Below are 15693 nucleotides of genomic sequence, written 5' to 3' on the forward strand. Positions count from 1 at the left end.
TCTTCATTCAACACCACCTAAACTCCGGAGACATGAAGAAACACTCACCAGAGCAATCCAAACATCAACATTCAGATTTCTGGGTGCTGGTTCTAATAGTACAATACCTTCAAAACCCATTAAAATCCCTTGCTATCCCGCAAATCCCATCAGCAAACCCTTCCAATAAAATAATAACAGCAAAATCCCATCCCTCTGATTAACGACTTCAATCTGATTGCCTAGCAAAGGCATACATAACCCAAATTTATAAACTTGTTCCAGCTCTTTTTTAAAGTAAAAAATATGGTTCAACACTAGGGCATCGCCTGAAACCCTCAATTGCATGGCCAGCATAGAGAATACCTGAAACACCTCCAAAACCACCACAAAATCTCTGCAAAAAAGCAAACCCACAAACTTGCAATCAAAATACTCTGAATATTTTCATTCTTTCTGAAACCCCGATCTACAAATGTGAAAGCAATTGTGTTTCTTGAGGTAGAAACACACCCAAACTAGCTAGGGATGATCTTTCACCACTGAAACTAGTGCATTTACAAGGGTTTTCGTCCTCAATCAACTTTGGAAGAACTTCTTTATTCACCCCAGCAGCATCATGTTATGTGTGCAAACTTTGAATTTATGTAATGAGAATCAAAACCCTAATTTATAGAGGTTGGAGGGAATCAGGGTACTTTAAAATTCAAATACTTTATCTTCCCTCTAAAAGTTGTCAATATGTTTTAAATGCAACTTAAGTTTCCTCCCCACATCACCTTAGTGTCCAACATTGGGTGTCAACCTCTAAAAGTTGTCAATATGTTTTAAATGCAACTTAAGTTTCCTCCCCACATCACCTTAGTGTCCAACATTGGGTGTCAACACATAACACTACTATTTAAACATTAAAGTCAATAATTAAATGTCACTTTATTACTCTAGTGTAGATATTAAAATAATATCAATCACCTCACAAAAAATTTCTAAGATACCAGAAACGAAAGATCAATCATGCCAGAACACTACTGATGTTTAAAGATGATAACTAGTACCAAAACAAGTACTGACTATAATAGCAATATTTGCCAAGGGTTGAGGAAAACAAATCCAGAAAAACCCAGAAAGATTGGTACTAGACGAGCACTTACTATAAAACTAGCTGTGTTTTTTGAGAACTGAGAAGAAGAAATCTCGAAAAACCCAAAATGCTTGTGCCAAAAGAAGCACTTACTATAATTAACAATTTTCTCTAAGGACTAAGGAGAACAAACACAAAATGTTGATGTCACAAGGAGCATTTACTATAAATAGTAGTGTTATCCAAGAATTGAGGAGAACAAACCCAAAAAACCCAGAATGTTGGTGCCGAGATGAGCAGTTATTATAAACAATAACGTTCTCCAAGGATTGAGGAGAACAAATCCAACAAAACCTAGAACACTACAAAGGGCGTTCATTGTCACCAACTAGAGCACCACCTGAACTCCAATAATCATCATATGCCAAGAAAATCCTCGAAACTGAGCCAGCACTGACAGAACAGGAAGGCGTAAAAATGGGGACATTACAAGGACCTCCACTTTGGGTTACAGGTTTGTGCTAGACTTGGACTCATTAATTCTTGTGGAAGGAGATTACATGGCTATTGTCAATGCCATCAAAGAGCAGCACTGTTAGAACTGGAAAGTGGCAAAATGTATAGCCATTACTGGACACCCTAGATTTATTCTTGGTGCATCGTTGCTACTGAGAGATTAACTGAGAAGTGGACTTCCTTGCAAACCATGCAGTGGAGCAAAGTTATTTTTTAATTGCTGATATATTTCCGAGAGCATGGGAAGGCTTAACAGAGCACTTCCGACCTTGCTACATCATCAGATAACACTTCTTTGTGAGATGGATTGCAGGGCAGGAGAGGCATTATGTTTTTGGCCTGTAATCCGTAGCTGTTTAGCAGGGCAGATTAGAAAGTAGTTACACCCCCTCCTTGAGATTTTTGGAATGTTCACTGCAGCCATGTATATACAGTTGATGCAAATCATAATGCTTATGTTTCTAAGCTTAATTTAAATGGAGTGGTCCCATAGATCACAATTAATGCACCAAAAAGACAAAAAAACCAGATTGGAATGTTCATGTTGCTTCAAGTGATTGTTGAGTTTATCCAAAGCAGTTTGCTTTGAAATATTAATCATCAGGCAGCAGCCATATACCCATAATCTTGCCAAGTTTTGATTTAAGATAGCATTCACATAGTCCAAAACTTGGTCTGGATAAAATTATAATCAATAACTATGTCCTTTGGAAATAGCTTTGTCCAAATCAAGCTTAACACATCCATTTGTGTAGATGTGGTCTGCTTAAATTTTTTTGGCTCAATAATAGATTAAAAATTCTCTAGAGAGTTACTAATTATTGAGTGTAATAACTATGCTCAACTATTAAATTTTTTTTTCGACAATTTTTCAGCTCAACATAAACATATCAACAATGATATTTCACTGTCATTAAGTGTTGATAAAGATTACAACATTGATACAAGTGCTGATACAAATGGCACTGATGAAATTACTCCCCAAGATTCCCAAATACATATACCCAACACCCAACATGCAAACTAACCAATTACCTTGAGAATATGTGCTGATATGAACAGGGACAGGTCTGGAAATTGCCAAAAAGGCTGTAGTAGGTGATGTAGTCTAGACAGCAAGCACGTGTCCAAGGAACTCCACCAATTTCACTCCCTTCACACCCAAATCTGATATACTATAACAAATCAACTCTATCTCATAATCAAAACTATCTGGGAAGTTGTAGATATAGGTCTGATACAAATTTGCAGCATTGCCAACTTTGCCCAGCTCAATGCACAAACCAAGTATCATGCCAATGTTGGGAAATACTGCACCAAATTGTAGCTTACCAAAACCACTGTAAAAACACCTCAAAATGAGTGCTAAACATGAACAAATGATAGACATATCATTCGGATATTAAAAAATCAGATTGCACACAGGTCTAGAAACCAATATTATTTGCTGGTATGGCAGGTACAGTAACAACATTATCGTTTAGACATTTCTCCTTCCCAGCAAGGTAAACTTCTGGAAACCCACTTCAAACTCCATAAAGACACCTCAGAAAATTACTGAATAAGGACATATCAACCTGGTAAGAGGTATTGTATGAAACAGCAGATCTGTTAATTCAATCTGGGCAAGCTGTACAGCTAGGTCAGCCAATAACAAACTCAATTAAATTCACTGAAACATCAGATATTCACCTTGCAAGTGACTGAAAACTACATATAAACTCAAGGAGCCACATAAACATTTATTATAGCATGATTAAAGGCAGCGATTCTCACATTGTTCACCCACCCTTTCCTAGTGACTATCATGGCCTGCCAGAATAGTAGGCCCCCTTCAATCTTCCTCCTTTCTGATCTGTTTCGAAACTTGTAGGAAGCATTGTCTCTGGATTGACACAATCGGCATAAAGGGTATGGCCAGCATGAGGGTACGACCAGCTACAGGAGAACTGAACAGACAGTCATTGAGCCTCTCCAAACACCTACAAAACTTAAGATATACTTCACAAACTCTGACAGATCTGCAATGTCAAAAATCTTCAAAGATCTTCATTCATGCAAATTGAAATTGAAATTCCAGTTTAAGCACAATGGTGGCCTCTAGATGTGTAATGTTCCCTACTCATCTTTCTAGGTCAACAAACAATAAAATTCACAATGATAGAAATCAGTAATCATACATATTCATGTAGTATATATTCCTAACATGGAGTATACACATAAAACACAGAGCATACACATGAAAACACGAAGTATACATGAAATAGACACATGGATAGATACAAGCATAACACATGTAAATATAGTTTACTTAGTCCACAAGAAGCAGGTTCGTCCAACCAGGACCAAATCCATCCCTTGGGCCAATCGATCTATCATTTTACCCTCGAGAGGCAGGAGCGTCCAACCAGGACCAAAAGTATCTCTCGGAGTAACCAATCCACAAGAGGCAGGATTGTCCAACCAGGACTAGAACCATCTCTTGGGCCAATTCACTTTATCCACAAGAGGCTAGAACGTCCAACCAGGACTAGAGCCATCTCTTGGGCCAATTTACTTTATCCACAAGAGGCAGGAGCATCCAACCAAGACCAGATGCATCTCTTGGGCCAATTCACTTTATCCACAAGAGGCAGAAGCATCTGACGTGATGATGTGAGTCTCTCAACATGACAACCACCATAAAGGATACATCATAGAGTCTCTCAACGTGATGTTGTCATGGAGTCTCTCAACATGACATCCACCATGGCTACTCCTAGAGGGTGGGCAAAACCACATCTCTGTCTCAGAGATGGACAAGGGCTTTCACCTCAAAATTCTTCGTCTCAGAGAAAAAAAATGCATTAACAAGGGCTTTCACCTCAAATTTCTCCGTCTTAGAGAAAAATGCATTAACAAGTGATAATGTGACTCCCTCTAAAGCTCCAAGTACTTGCATCAACCTCCTAACCTCATCGTCCAAGGTTGCCTCTGTTGGTTTGTCAAAGTCCCTCTGAATGTTATTTCCTCCTCTTCGAAGAAACTGATCGTAATGACAATCTATATGGGTTCTTCCTCTTCGAGAGATGTCTCCAGCCACCAACTCAGTCCCATGGATGCAAGCTATGTCTCCATTCTTTAGCTTGCGTGACTTCCTCACAGGATGCATCAAGCTCTTCCTCCCTTGAATGTAATCTCTTATGCTTCTCGGTCCGTCAATTGTTTGATGTGTTCACCACATAAATTCCATGATCCAAAATTATTGCCTTTATTGATTTCTGTTGGCACTTTGCCTCTGCTGAACTCATTTTCACATGGTCTCTTGCAGATTCATTGAGGATGCGTGGGACAATTAATTTGTGACAAGAAGAACCAGATTCAACAATTTCACTATTCCCATCCTCACCACTTCGTTGTTCTTCATATATGTCACACAAGTCACCTTGGTTGAGACTCTTGTTTTAACCTTCGAGATGAGTAAGTTCAGAATTGTGTAGGTTGGGAATTTTGTCGAACATGTGGTCCTCCAGGCTGTCATAGCAAATTAGATGGCGAATGATCTTTGAACAGATCAAAGCCTCCAACAATGCAAACCGTTGATGCAGATCAAACACACAACTTCAAGATCAAGCACAACACTTGTGTGTTCACCGGCTATGAAATGAAAAAAGATCCGACTTGGTCTACGAGAGAGACAGGCTCTGCCGTACAGGAAAACCGGCTTCATACAGTGGTGAAAGAAATAGATAATTCACAGAATCGAAGTCATCTGTGCGGCTTTCTCAGGCACTAGCTATTTCACTTAGTCACCACGATAGAACAGCCTATAAAAAGTGATAGCCACATTCATTGGCAAATTCATCTAGGTGAAAAAGAATCTCCTCCAAGATCCTACGCACAGGAGTGCCTCATAGTTATGAGGCTCACTGTTGGCTAGGCGCTTTAATTCCACCCCTATCAAAGTGAAAATCATTCTTACATTCACCTCGTACTAGAATGAATCACCCTTGATATAGGCGAAGGCCCAAGTCAAAGGCAATGCAAAAGAACAATTTAAAGGAAATCTAATGTTCAAGAGGCAAAAGTGAACACACCATAATACCATAACACACCAGTCCAGGATATTGCGGCCCGATCCACACACTTCTTATGTGACTGGGTAAAAAACTCGAGCCAAGAAATTGTTAGATTTGGCATCGGCCAGTGAATGATGGAGCCTCGGATGTCATCGCTTCAGAGGAATCTAACAATATTCAGATAGGTAATGCCAAATTCATTATGACCGAGTGCCCTTCTCAACACATATTTGCTTTTATTTCATGACCGTCACAATTTCTCCGAACAGAAACAAGACTGTTAGCGATGGTAATCTGCCACGAAGGAGAAACAAATGTAATCTGTTGTAATGAAGGGAACGCCTTATGCAAACTGGCAATGAGAACTTCTAGCAACAACTATCGCTGCCTTTCCTCCTTTATTCCAGACTATAATGAAGGAGTCTAAGAACTTGGAAGCTTCCAACAAATCTACCACTGCAATCTGTAACACTAATAGGCACAAAATCTTCAACCCCTATTATCGTGCCCACTTTGATACCATGTTAGAGGGTGTGCTCGTGTAACCACAGGCAATGACATAGATCATTGTTGCCCTCCCAACCATAGACGGTATGCTGCTATCGTCTCCCCCGAGCACTACTTTTCGGTACAATGCAGATTAACTGTATATTTGATCTGCCTATTTATCGATCTGCTTGTTTTCTACACTCTACAGTCTACACCCAATGAGGAGGAAATTAACTTATATATATACCCGTTACGGTGACTCTTCATGAAGAGTCGGCCTCTTTCAAAGTGAGGTGACTTTTAGACTGAGTTGGCATAAATATAGAGTCGGCTTCAATAGTTATAGATAATTTCGAACTTAGGAGATGACTCCCGCCGCTACTAACATTAACACTTGTCTCTTTCAATGCTTGATCTGGAATGATTACCTGATCTGCTTTATACCTTATGACTGATCTGCTCTTTATGAGCAGTGATGCTAATTGAATTGTTTCCCTTCTATGATTATCAGTCTGCTGATTACTGATTGCAGATCTGTATGCCTGGTCTGATCTCTTGCTTTTCATTCCATTGATCGTTCAATATAGACATCTCCATTGATGATTTAATTGGTCTATGGCTGAGAATTTAACCCCACTTGCTGGTTGATGATTCCGTTGATCTGCTTATTCTAAAACCCAATATAATTTATTATAAATGATCCAATTCCCTATGGCTAATTGATGCCTGTAACTTAATAACAGTGCTGATCTGGTCTGATTGTTGGTCATATCACTGGAGGCTTTTGATTCCTTTCCTTTATATCACTCAATGTGGGGGAGAGGTGACACCTCTTCATCATGTATGCCCTTTGGTAAGAGACGCATCCTTTCACCCTTAGCACCTTTTGAAAGAATGCTACTCTTTATTATTTCTGCCCTTTGAAAGGGACACAACCTTTCACAATCAGTTCTGCACTCATTTAAATCAGATCTGTAGTTCTGATTTTCAAATTACCCCACTCAAATGAGGTTCTCTTCTCCCTTTTATATCTCATGTTTGAGGGAGTCACAACCTTTCATTTTATGTCTTTTGACCATTCATTAACTTAATTAAAATTTAATTATATATAACTATACTTGTATATTTTAATTTTAAATTTTATTATTATTAGTCACCATTAACTTGTATTTCAAAGTGGGGACATTAGAGTCTGCCCCACTCAAGATTGCTTGTCCTCAAGCAATGATCAATTTAACTAAATTTTCCTAATTCAATGATTCCCATCTAACCCCTAAAGATTTGTAATCTTAAGACAAGTTTTCTCTCATCAATTGTAATCATAAGAACTGTGTTTGGTTGTTTCCTTGAGACAAACAAAGGTGGAATTCTCATTCATTGAGAAGAGGATTAGAAGCATGACACACATGTATGACCTTCAAATCTGTTTTGGTTCGCTATTGTTATTCTCATATTATAGATTAACCAAAAATATAGAGCAAAACACAGAGCATACTCTTGAAAACACGGAGTATACACATGAAAACACGAAGTAGATATATGGATATATTTAGATACAAGCATACACATGTAGATATAGTTCACTTGGTCCACAAGAAGCAAGAATGCCCAACCAAGACCAGATCCATCCCTTGGGCCAATCAATCTATCATTTCATCCATGAGAGGCAGGGGCGTCCAACCAGGACCAGCACCACCTCTCGGAGTAACCAATCCACAAAAGGCAGGAGCATCCAACCAGGACCAGAACCATCTCTTGGGCCAAATCACTTTACTCGCAAGAGGCAAGAACGTCCAACCAAGACCAGAACCATCTCTTGGAGTAACCAATACACGAGCTAGGAGCATCCAACTAGGACCAGAATCATCTCTTGGGCCAAATCACTTTACTTGGAAGAGGCAGGAGCGTCCAACTAGGACCAAAACCATCTCTTGGAGTAACCAATCCACAAGAGGCAGGAGCGTCCAACCAGAACCAAAACCATCTCTTGGAGTAACCAATCCAGAAGAGGCAGGAGCTTCCAACTAGGACCAAAACCATCTCTTGGGCCAAATCATTAACTCAATTATATGAAATATCTAACTTCATTAATGGCATTCACCCATAAGGGCCTGTTGCACATTTATGTGATGTTTTATGGAAATGTTTAAATCTGCCAGGTTAATTATTTCTTGTGGATACAAGGGTGTTGTAACACCTAGATTTGTTCCTCCACAAAACTCCATGTGTTTTTCTGTCCTTTATGTTGTTTTGGTGGGTTAGCCTTCCTCTTTTCCTTTTTTAGAGCCCTAATTGCTTGCTGACTGAGTTGCATTAACTTCTTTCCCTCGGGTTGGCAAGAACATGCTCTGATACCACTTGTAATGTCCCCTGCTAGGAGGCTGCCAATTCCTGTAACTTAATAACAGTTCTGATCTGATCTGATCCATGTTCCAGTCACTGGATGCTTTTGATTCCTTTTCCTTTATAGTTTATATCTCTCAATGCAATGGAAAGGTCACACCTCTTCATTATGGATGCCCTTTGGCAAGAGACACACCCTTTCACCATTTACCACCCTTTGAAAGAGTGCAACTCTTCATTATTTCTGCCCTTTCAAAGGGACACAACCTTTCAAAATCAGATCTATTATCCCCCTCAAATGAGGTTCTCTTCTCCCTTTTATATCTCATGTTTGAGGGAGTCACAACTTTTCATTTCATGCCTTTGACCATTCATTAACTTAATTAAAATTTAATTATATTTAATTATATTTCTTTTATATTTTAATTTTAATTTTATTATTATCATTTATCATTAAATTGTATTTCAACGTGGGGACATTACAAGATGAAACCATGCTAATCTAGCTATGGATTATCTTTCAAATCCGAAACCAGAAATCAGAGGGTATTCATCCTCAGAAGATTGTGGGAGAACCCTAGATTCAATCCAACAACATAACAATATCAATTGTCAATAACATATCCACAAATGAGCCCCAACACCTCCTTTCATAGCTTTCTAGTGGGCACCTCCTTCATAGCTTTCTAGAGGGAATTTGCAATTCAAAAATTATAATAGTTCTTTTTCTCTCAAAAATGACTTTTTTGAAATAATAATAAAATTTCATGTGCAAAGGCTCCCTTAATTAGGTGTCTAACTTTTAAAACACTTTATTACCTTTCCGATGAGCTATTACACTAAGTTGTCTTTTTATTATTTCTCAATATTAGACAACATTAGTGAAAAATTAATTAATTATTCAATAACTCGGCCAATTTGCAAAAAACATTGAAACTGAATCATAATCAAAGTTTGATCACTTTGGGATGATAGTGAGGATGTAGGATGATGATCGGAGCCAACCAGGTGCCTTAATAAAAATAGACGTATTCTCCAAGAAGTTTAGAAAACACCCCAAGAGTCTGAAAACACTTCTGAAACTGTTGTAGTGATCCATATTGCCAACTGGGATGATTGCCAAAAATAGAAATCTTGAACTTGCATCCTCCAAGAAGTTTGGAGTCTTTCCTGACTCACTTAGAAGCTTACAGGTAAACTAGGAAAGTGGTCAAAAGCTCATGAAACAACATTGCTATAAAATGGGGACATTACAGAGAGATTATAAGGGAGATTGGCCAAAATAGGGGCTGAGTTGAGGAGGTGGGTTACTTGTTGTGTATGATAATTAGGGTCCCATCTGCCAGTTCTGCATTCTAGCCATAACAACAATTCTCTCTCAAGGAGGCTCTGTATGTTATATTGGCAATAAAATTCAACAAATAAAGAACCTTAGAAAAGTGCAAACACATTATAGGTATATTTTAGAAACTCATTTCATTATCAAAAGTTCATTTTGTTAAAACCACTTCATTTAGGCAGAGCCAATGAGCTTTTGGGTAATGGATTACCGTGAGAAGTAATGGAATTCAAATTCTTAGGCAAAAATCTAAAGCGTTATCCATGGTTTCATGTCAGTTTTGCCCACACAAAGCTGTTAAGTACCTTGTTTTGCAGAGCAGCAAATGGTCGACTATAAGACATATTAGACTTCATCAACATCTCATGAACGGAAGATTTTCAAAAATTAGGTGCTTGATCATTGGTCTCATGAGCTAACACTTTGTTGAAAGGTTTGGCTGGAGTATTTGGACCATGATCATCATACTTGTAGTCAGTAATGAGTCAGCAAAGCAACACATCAAAATCGACCCAACATTTGGTAATACTGAGTACCAGAAGTAAACAAGAAATTTAGCAAATTAAAAATTTCATTAATATTGAAAATTCTCCTTGAAACAAGAATCTGAGAGCCTCGATGAAGGTACCTAAGCTCCCAAGATAACATTGGAGGGATTAAGTTTTAGGCCAACCAAGATAAACTTCCAAGTCAGAGCCGAATACTGTGACCACACTTAAAAATGCTTGCAGAAGTGGATGAACAAATTTAGTGGGGTTGGGTTTGTTATTTGCATCTGGTATGATGAGGAAATTCTCTAATCGGAATGACGAAGTTTGGGACTTAACCACTGGCAAAACAATGGCTACTCTTGATGCTCAAAAGTTGAAAACTCTCTTCATTCATTAGACTAATAATTCTGCCCAAGTGTGATAAACATTCCAATCTTGACCTTGAGGACCAATATCAAAATTGGTTGGGAAATTGTCATGTTGCTACCACTCGTATGTTGAATAAATTCCAGAATTTGAAGAATCCTATTACCATTAAAACCCCTTGTTCTCATTCCTATCCATAACCCTAAATGACACATGTCAGGCATTATACTTTCAAAATGCTATTTCTATCACTGGATTTGATTAGGCCTGGATCACTGGATCCATGAGAGGTAATTTTCTTACAGCTAAGGATTATATTTGGGATGAGATGAAATCTGTCAAGACTGTTATTTTGAGGGAGCATGTCACTTCTGCCACGATTAAATTTCCTCATTGTGCCCCTGGTCTCTTTTCTGTTTCTATGGAGGAATTTGTGAGTGTGAAAAAGGAGATTTGGGTCTTTGAGAAGGGAGGCCAGTGTAGGAAAATCAGTTTTCTCATGACCACAAAATGCTTTCCTCCTGAATGGCGGAAAGCATCAAACAAATAGAGCATGCTATTAATATTTTATTTCTATACATTTTAATCATAGATGCATCAGAAATAAATTGAGTTAAACTTTGTTCTTTGCCAGTCAGAGCAAGCACATTTGACCAAAGCTGAAACAGCAACAACATTTTGATGCACGACCGTCTGAAGCAAGATTTTTTAGGTTCGATACAAGAGCCCCACACAATTGCAAACTTCTCAGCCCATCTTCTATGATAGCCGAAGAAGGTGCACTTAGAATTAAGCTTTTCAATGACTTGAACAAGACTGTTTCCCATACATAATCTCTTAGAAGAAATTTCCAGAAGAGAGGAACCTCTTACATTCTCCTAGATTTCAGAGTCAAAATCCACGACAGTGCCAAAACAAATATTTTTCAAAGAGCAAGCAAGCATAGAATATAGTTTTCTATGAGAGGAGGAATCTTAAAAAAATACAAAATGTCTTTTCAAAAATTGACTTTTCCTTTTACTATGATATCTGAGAAAGTCTTGATGCTCTTACTAAACCAAATTCTTCTGGTAACACTAGTCACACAGGCAAGGGGTTTGCTTCTATACTGCAAATTTTATCAAACTGACCTAAAAGGCTGACACCTAGTGTTGAACCAAGAGATAACAAGTTGCCTGACAGAGACCCACGATTTGTATCATCTTGATGTTTAATATATAAAAGAAACTTCTTCAACTTTGTAAGTCGAAAGATGGGAGAAATTCATGTTGGCTGTACAAGAGGGAACTGTTGAAATATGGCCTTTCTCACTGTCTATATAGATGCCTTCAACTCTTTAATCTGTAATGCTTTGGGCGCTCTTTTATGACTTTTCTTAGGGTTCTCACTAGCTAAAATAATTAGTATTTAACATATAATGGGTCAAGATAGAAATGACATAAGAAAGAAATTTTGCAGTGCTACCTGCAGGCACAATTCACATAGTTGAATAGGGAGAATTTAGTGTTGGAAGTGTTTGATGTCAGCTCATGAAGTAATTATTTAGTATGGTCAATTCTCAAAGAACTATAATTCTTTCACTCCCCTTTGTTTCTATTTACAACATTTCTAATGTGAAAAGAATTTCAGTCATCAACTCCATTGGTCTATTTACAACATTTCTAATGTGAAAAGAATTTCAGTCATCAACTGCATTGGTCATGATATATGCAACCATCTTCAAGTGGATGTTCCTTATCAACGTAGAAGGTTTTGGCTTTGAAAAGGTTATCAAAAAATTTCTATATAAAAGAAACATTTGACAGAGGATTTGTATTCTTGAGTTTTTGAGTTTATGGCACCTTATGATTGTTAAAAATTAGTATTTCTTGCTGCCTTCTAGTCTAATTTTCTCCTTGTACGGATTTTTGAAATTTCTCTAGGATGCCAATCCATACATCAAGTTTTCTCTAGTAAATTTTAAAATCGGGTAGTCAACTATTTGTTAGTGAGTGCTAAATTAACATTCATTATTCTTAATAAATTGTAATTGGTTTTAACTTTTTATTAAAAACGTACATTTTGAAGAAGGTATTTCCATTGCTTAATGTGGCAGGCCACTTTGTATTCCTGTATAAGATGTACTTAACAGTGTGTGCTAATTATATTAAATGTTTTCTTAGGAATTATTTCTTGCTTACAAGGATTACACAATGATCATTAAAAAATTAATTTATCGATTAATGAGGTGATTCATGATTGTTAAGTTTCTAACTTGTATTTCATTTTGGTTGTTAATATATAGGTCAAATGGGATGAACATACTGGAAATGAGCGGCAGGAAAGAGTTTCTCCATGGGAAATTGAGCCATCTATTGGAGTTGCAGGGTTGAATGTTTCATCTGGCACAAGACTGAAGAGATTAAAAACAACCCAATCTACTGCACCGGTAGATGTTGCCTTGCCCGGTATGAGTTGTGTCATTTAAGTTCTATTGTAAAGGAACGGGAATAAAAATTCTGGTGTCTAGATTGTAATGCAGATTTTTAATGTTATTGCAGATGGGGGCAGGCTATTGGACTTTGGGGAATCAATGAGATTCCAAAAGGTCTTGCAAGGTCAAGAAAAAGTTTTTTTTAATGCTCCTATAAGAAGTGATGGAGCTGAGTTGATGAAAGGTCCAGCATCGGATCAGCGGGGTCGTGATGTGGTACCTCAAGGTTTTCAAACAGTACGACTTGGTAATGAAATTTGGTCTTCACAAGGAAGATCTGAGATTCCAAGTAGATTGTCAGACTTTAGTGAATCTGTAAGATTACAAAAGGTCTTGCAAGGTCAAGAAATTATGCCTTCAAAGCCCCCTCATACGATGACTGCAGTTGATTTGATAAAAGATGAACTCTGGGATTGCAAGAGACGTGAGGGTGTGGCTAAAGGATTTGGCGGAGTATGGGCTGGTCATAAAAATTGGCCTTCACTAGGAAGGTCTAATATTGCTCCTTTCCCGGAAGTATTCTGTGATAAAGATATTGGTGATTCATATGGAACTGACAGACTGATTACTATGGAATATCCATATGCACAATTCTCAAATACAAACAAGCCTTATTCAAGTTTTTTGCTTCAATCACATGGAGAGAATGCTGCCATGCTCCCTATGGACAGTCAAAGACCACCACTGATTCCATTGACTTCGTCAAGGTCTTCTCCTTTTGATTCTAGAGAGAAAAATGGTCCAGATTTGTGCTCATCAGTCAAATATCCAGGTTACACAATGAGAGGCTCTGAAACAAACGATCTCTATGGGGATCGTTGGCAGCTATTTAACCATGGCAGTTCAGCGCAGTTTGATTTTCCTAGAATGACAGTTGGATGGCAGTCTACCTCGGTCTTACCTTGTGTTTCTCAAGGTACCTCACCTTCCTTGTACCAAGCTAACTTTCCCTCTAGTGGCTCTTCAGAGAGACCGAGCAAATTGACAGAAGCATCTGCGAAACAGCATCAACTTTCTACAGGAACTGACCGAGGTGGAATTCAAGAAAAGCAAAGTTGTAAACTCTTTGGTTTCTCTTTAATTGAGGAACCTTCTTGTATGGCTGACACTATTAGCAGTAGTGTCCCTTCTGATCATGTCACCCAAGAAGGTTCACCTGCAACATGTGGCAATGACAGAACTATCAAGTCATGCACCTTACAAAATCCTGATGATCCTACAACTGATTCTCTTAAGCAGAATGACCAACCAAAAGGTTTGGAGGGTTCAGAGGAGCAAATTACAGTACAGACAGTTTCTGATGTTCCAAACTTAATTCAGGCTTCGGGGCGCAAATGTACAAAAGTGTGTTCATTTAGCTGTTATTATTTCATGAATTTTTCTTTGGCCTTGCGTCTAGTTTTTTATGCCTCCTTATTTGTGATGCCTCCATTCTATTTTTCTGAAAATTCTGATGAATATGGTTTAGGTACATAAGCAAGGGAATGTAGTTGGGAGAGCAGTTGATCTCTCAAAGCTTGATGGGTATGATCAACTGATCAGAGAATTAGAGCGTCTGTTCAATATGGAAGGTTTACTAAATGATCCTGACAAGGGGTGGCAAGTTGTTTACACTGACAGTGAGGATGATATGATGCTGGTTGGGGATGATCCTTGGCAGTGAGTATCTTTATGATTAAGATTTTCATATGCTCATGAATTTTTGTCTGATTATAAATTTGTAATGATCACCGACTTTTCATATCTTAGAAATCTTATTCAGGGTTGCCATCTTAAATATACATTTTTCTCAAAAATATTGTTTTCATATCTTACAGGGAGTTCTGTAACATGGCGTGCAAAATTCTGATATACACCCATGATGAAGTGCAGAAAATGAGACCTGGCATGTTTAGTGATGATGGTCATAGTTGCTCTGAGGAGCACCCTTCTGTTATTGAGGTGTCCAAGTCCTCCATTGATCGCCAGGATTCATCCTCTCCCCCAATCACATGAATTTAAGCCAGGATGCCTCGCTGCATTCGCTACTGACTCTAGATACAATGTGTGAAATGCCATTTACAGATTCTAATAGTTTTCTTGATTGTCTATTTTCGCTTCTAGAAAATTTAGTGAAGTGCTTTTTTATTCACATATAAGTTGGGATTAAACTTTCTGGAATGAACTAAAATTTAATGTAGTGGTTTTTGATGGATTGACTCATGAAATGGCAGTGTGAAAAAAGCTGAACATTAGTGGAGATTGACTTTTCATATCAATCGTTATTTCAACTATATTAGGACCAAAGAAGAAAAGTGGAATTATAAGAGGCATTTTTCCCAAAACTCTATTTTTATATTTTTCACTTACTGCTGAAAAGGCCTTTCTTATTTTCCTGACTTTTTTGAATTTTAATGTTTTGCCTTAAAAATTTTGCAACTCAACTTTTTAGTTCTGTTTGATCTCTTTTCCTTAATTCAATTTTTTGAATTGTATTTTTTTATTACACTTGATACCAAATCTTATAAGCAAATACACCAATTCCTTGGCTTGCATTTTTAGTAGTTGGGAGATTAATT

General features: G+C 37.8%; 1 protein-coding gene across 1 annotated transcript in view; it reads left to right on the top strand.

The window, feature by feature from the left end:
* Positions 1-15479, top strand: part of LOC131076476 (auxin response factor 4) — a 63294-nt gene extending 47815 nt beyond the window's left edge. Inside the window, exons 9-12 of the mRNA XM_058013683.2 lie at positions 12947-13109; positions 13203-14479; positions 14604-14794; positions 14953-15479. Coding sequence (XP_057869666.2) covers positions 12947-13109; positions 13203-14479; positions 14604-14794; positions 14953-15130 — 1809 coding nt within the window. The 3' untranslated portion in view covers positions 15131-15479. The remainder of the gene's footprint in view (positions 1-12946; positions 13110-13202; positions 14480-14603; positions 14795-14952) is intronic.
* Positions 15480-15693: the final 214 nt, after the last annotated feature.

Source organism: Cryptomeria japonica, chromosome 5, assembly GCF_030272615.1.
Source record: "Cryptomeria japonica chromosome 5, Sugi_1.0, whole genome shotgun sequence".
NCBI classification, from domain to species: Eukaryota; Viridiplantae; Streptophyta; class Pinopsida; order Cupressales; family Cupressaceae; genus Cryptomeria; species Cryptomeria japonica.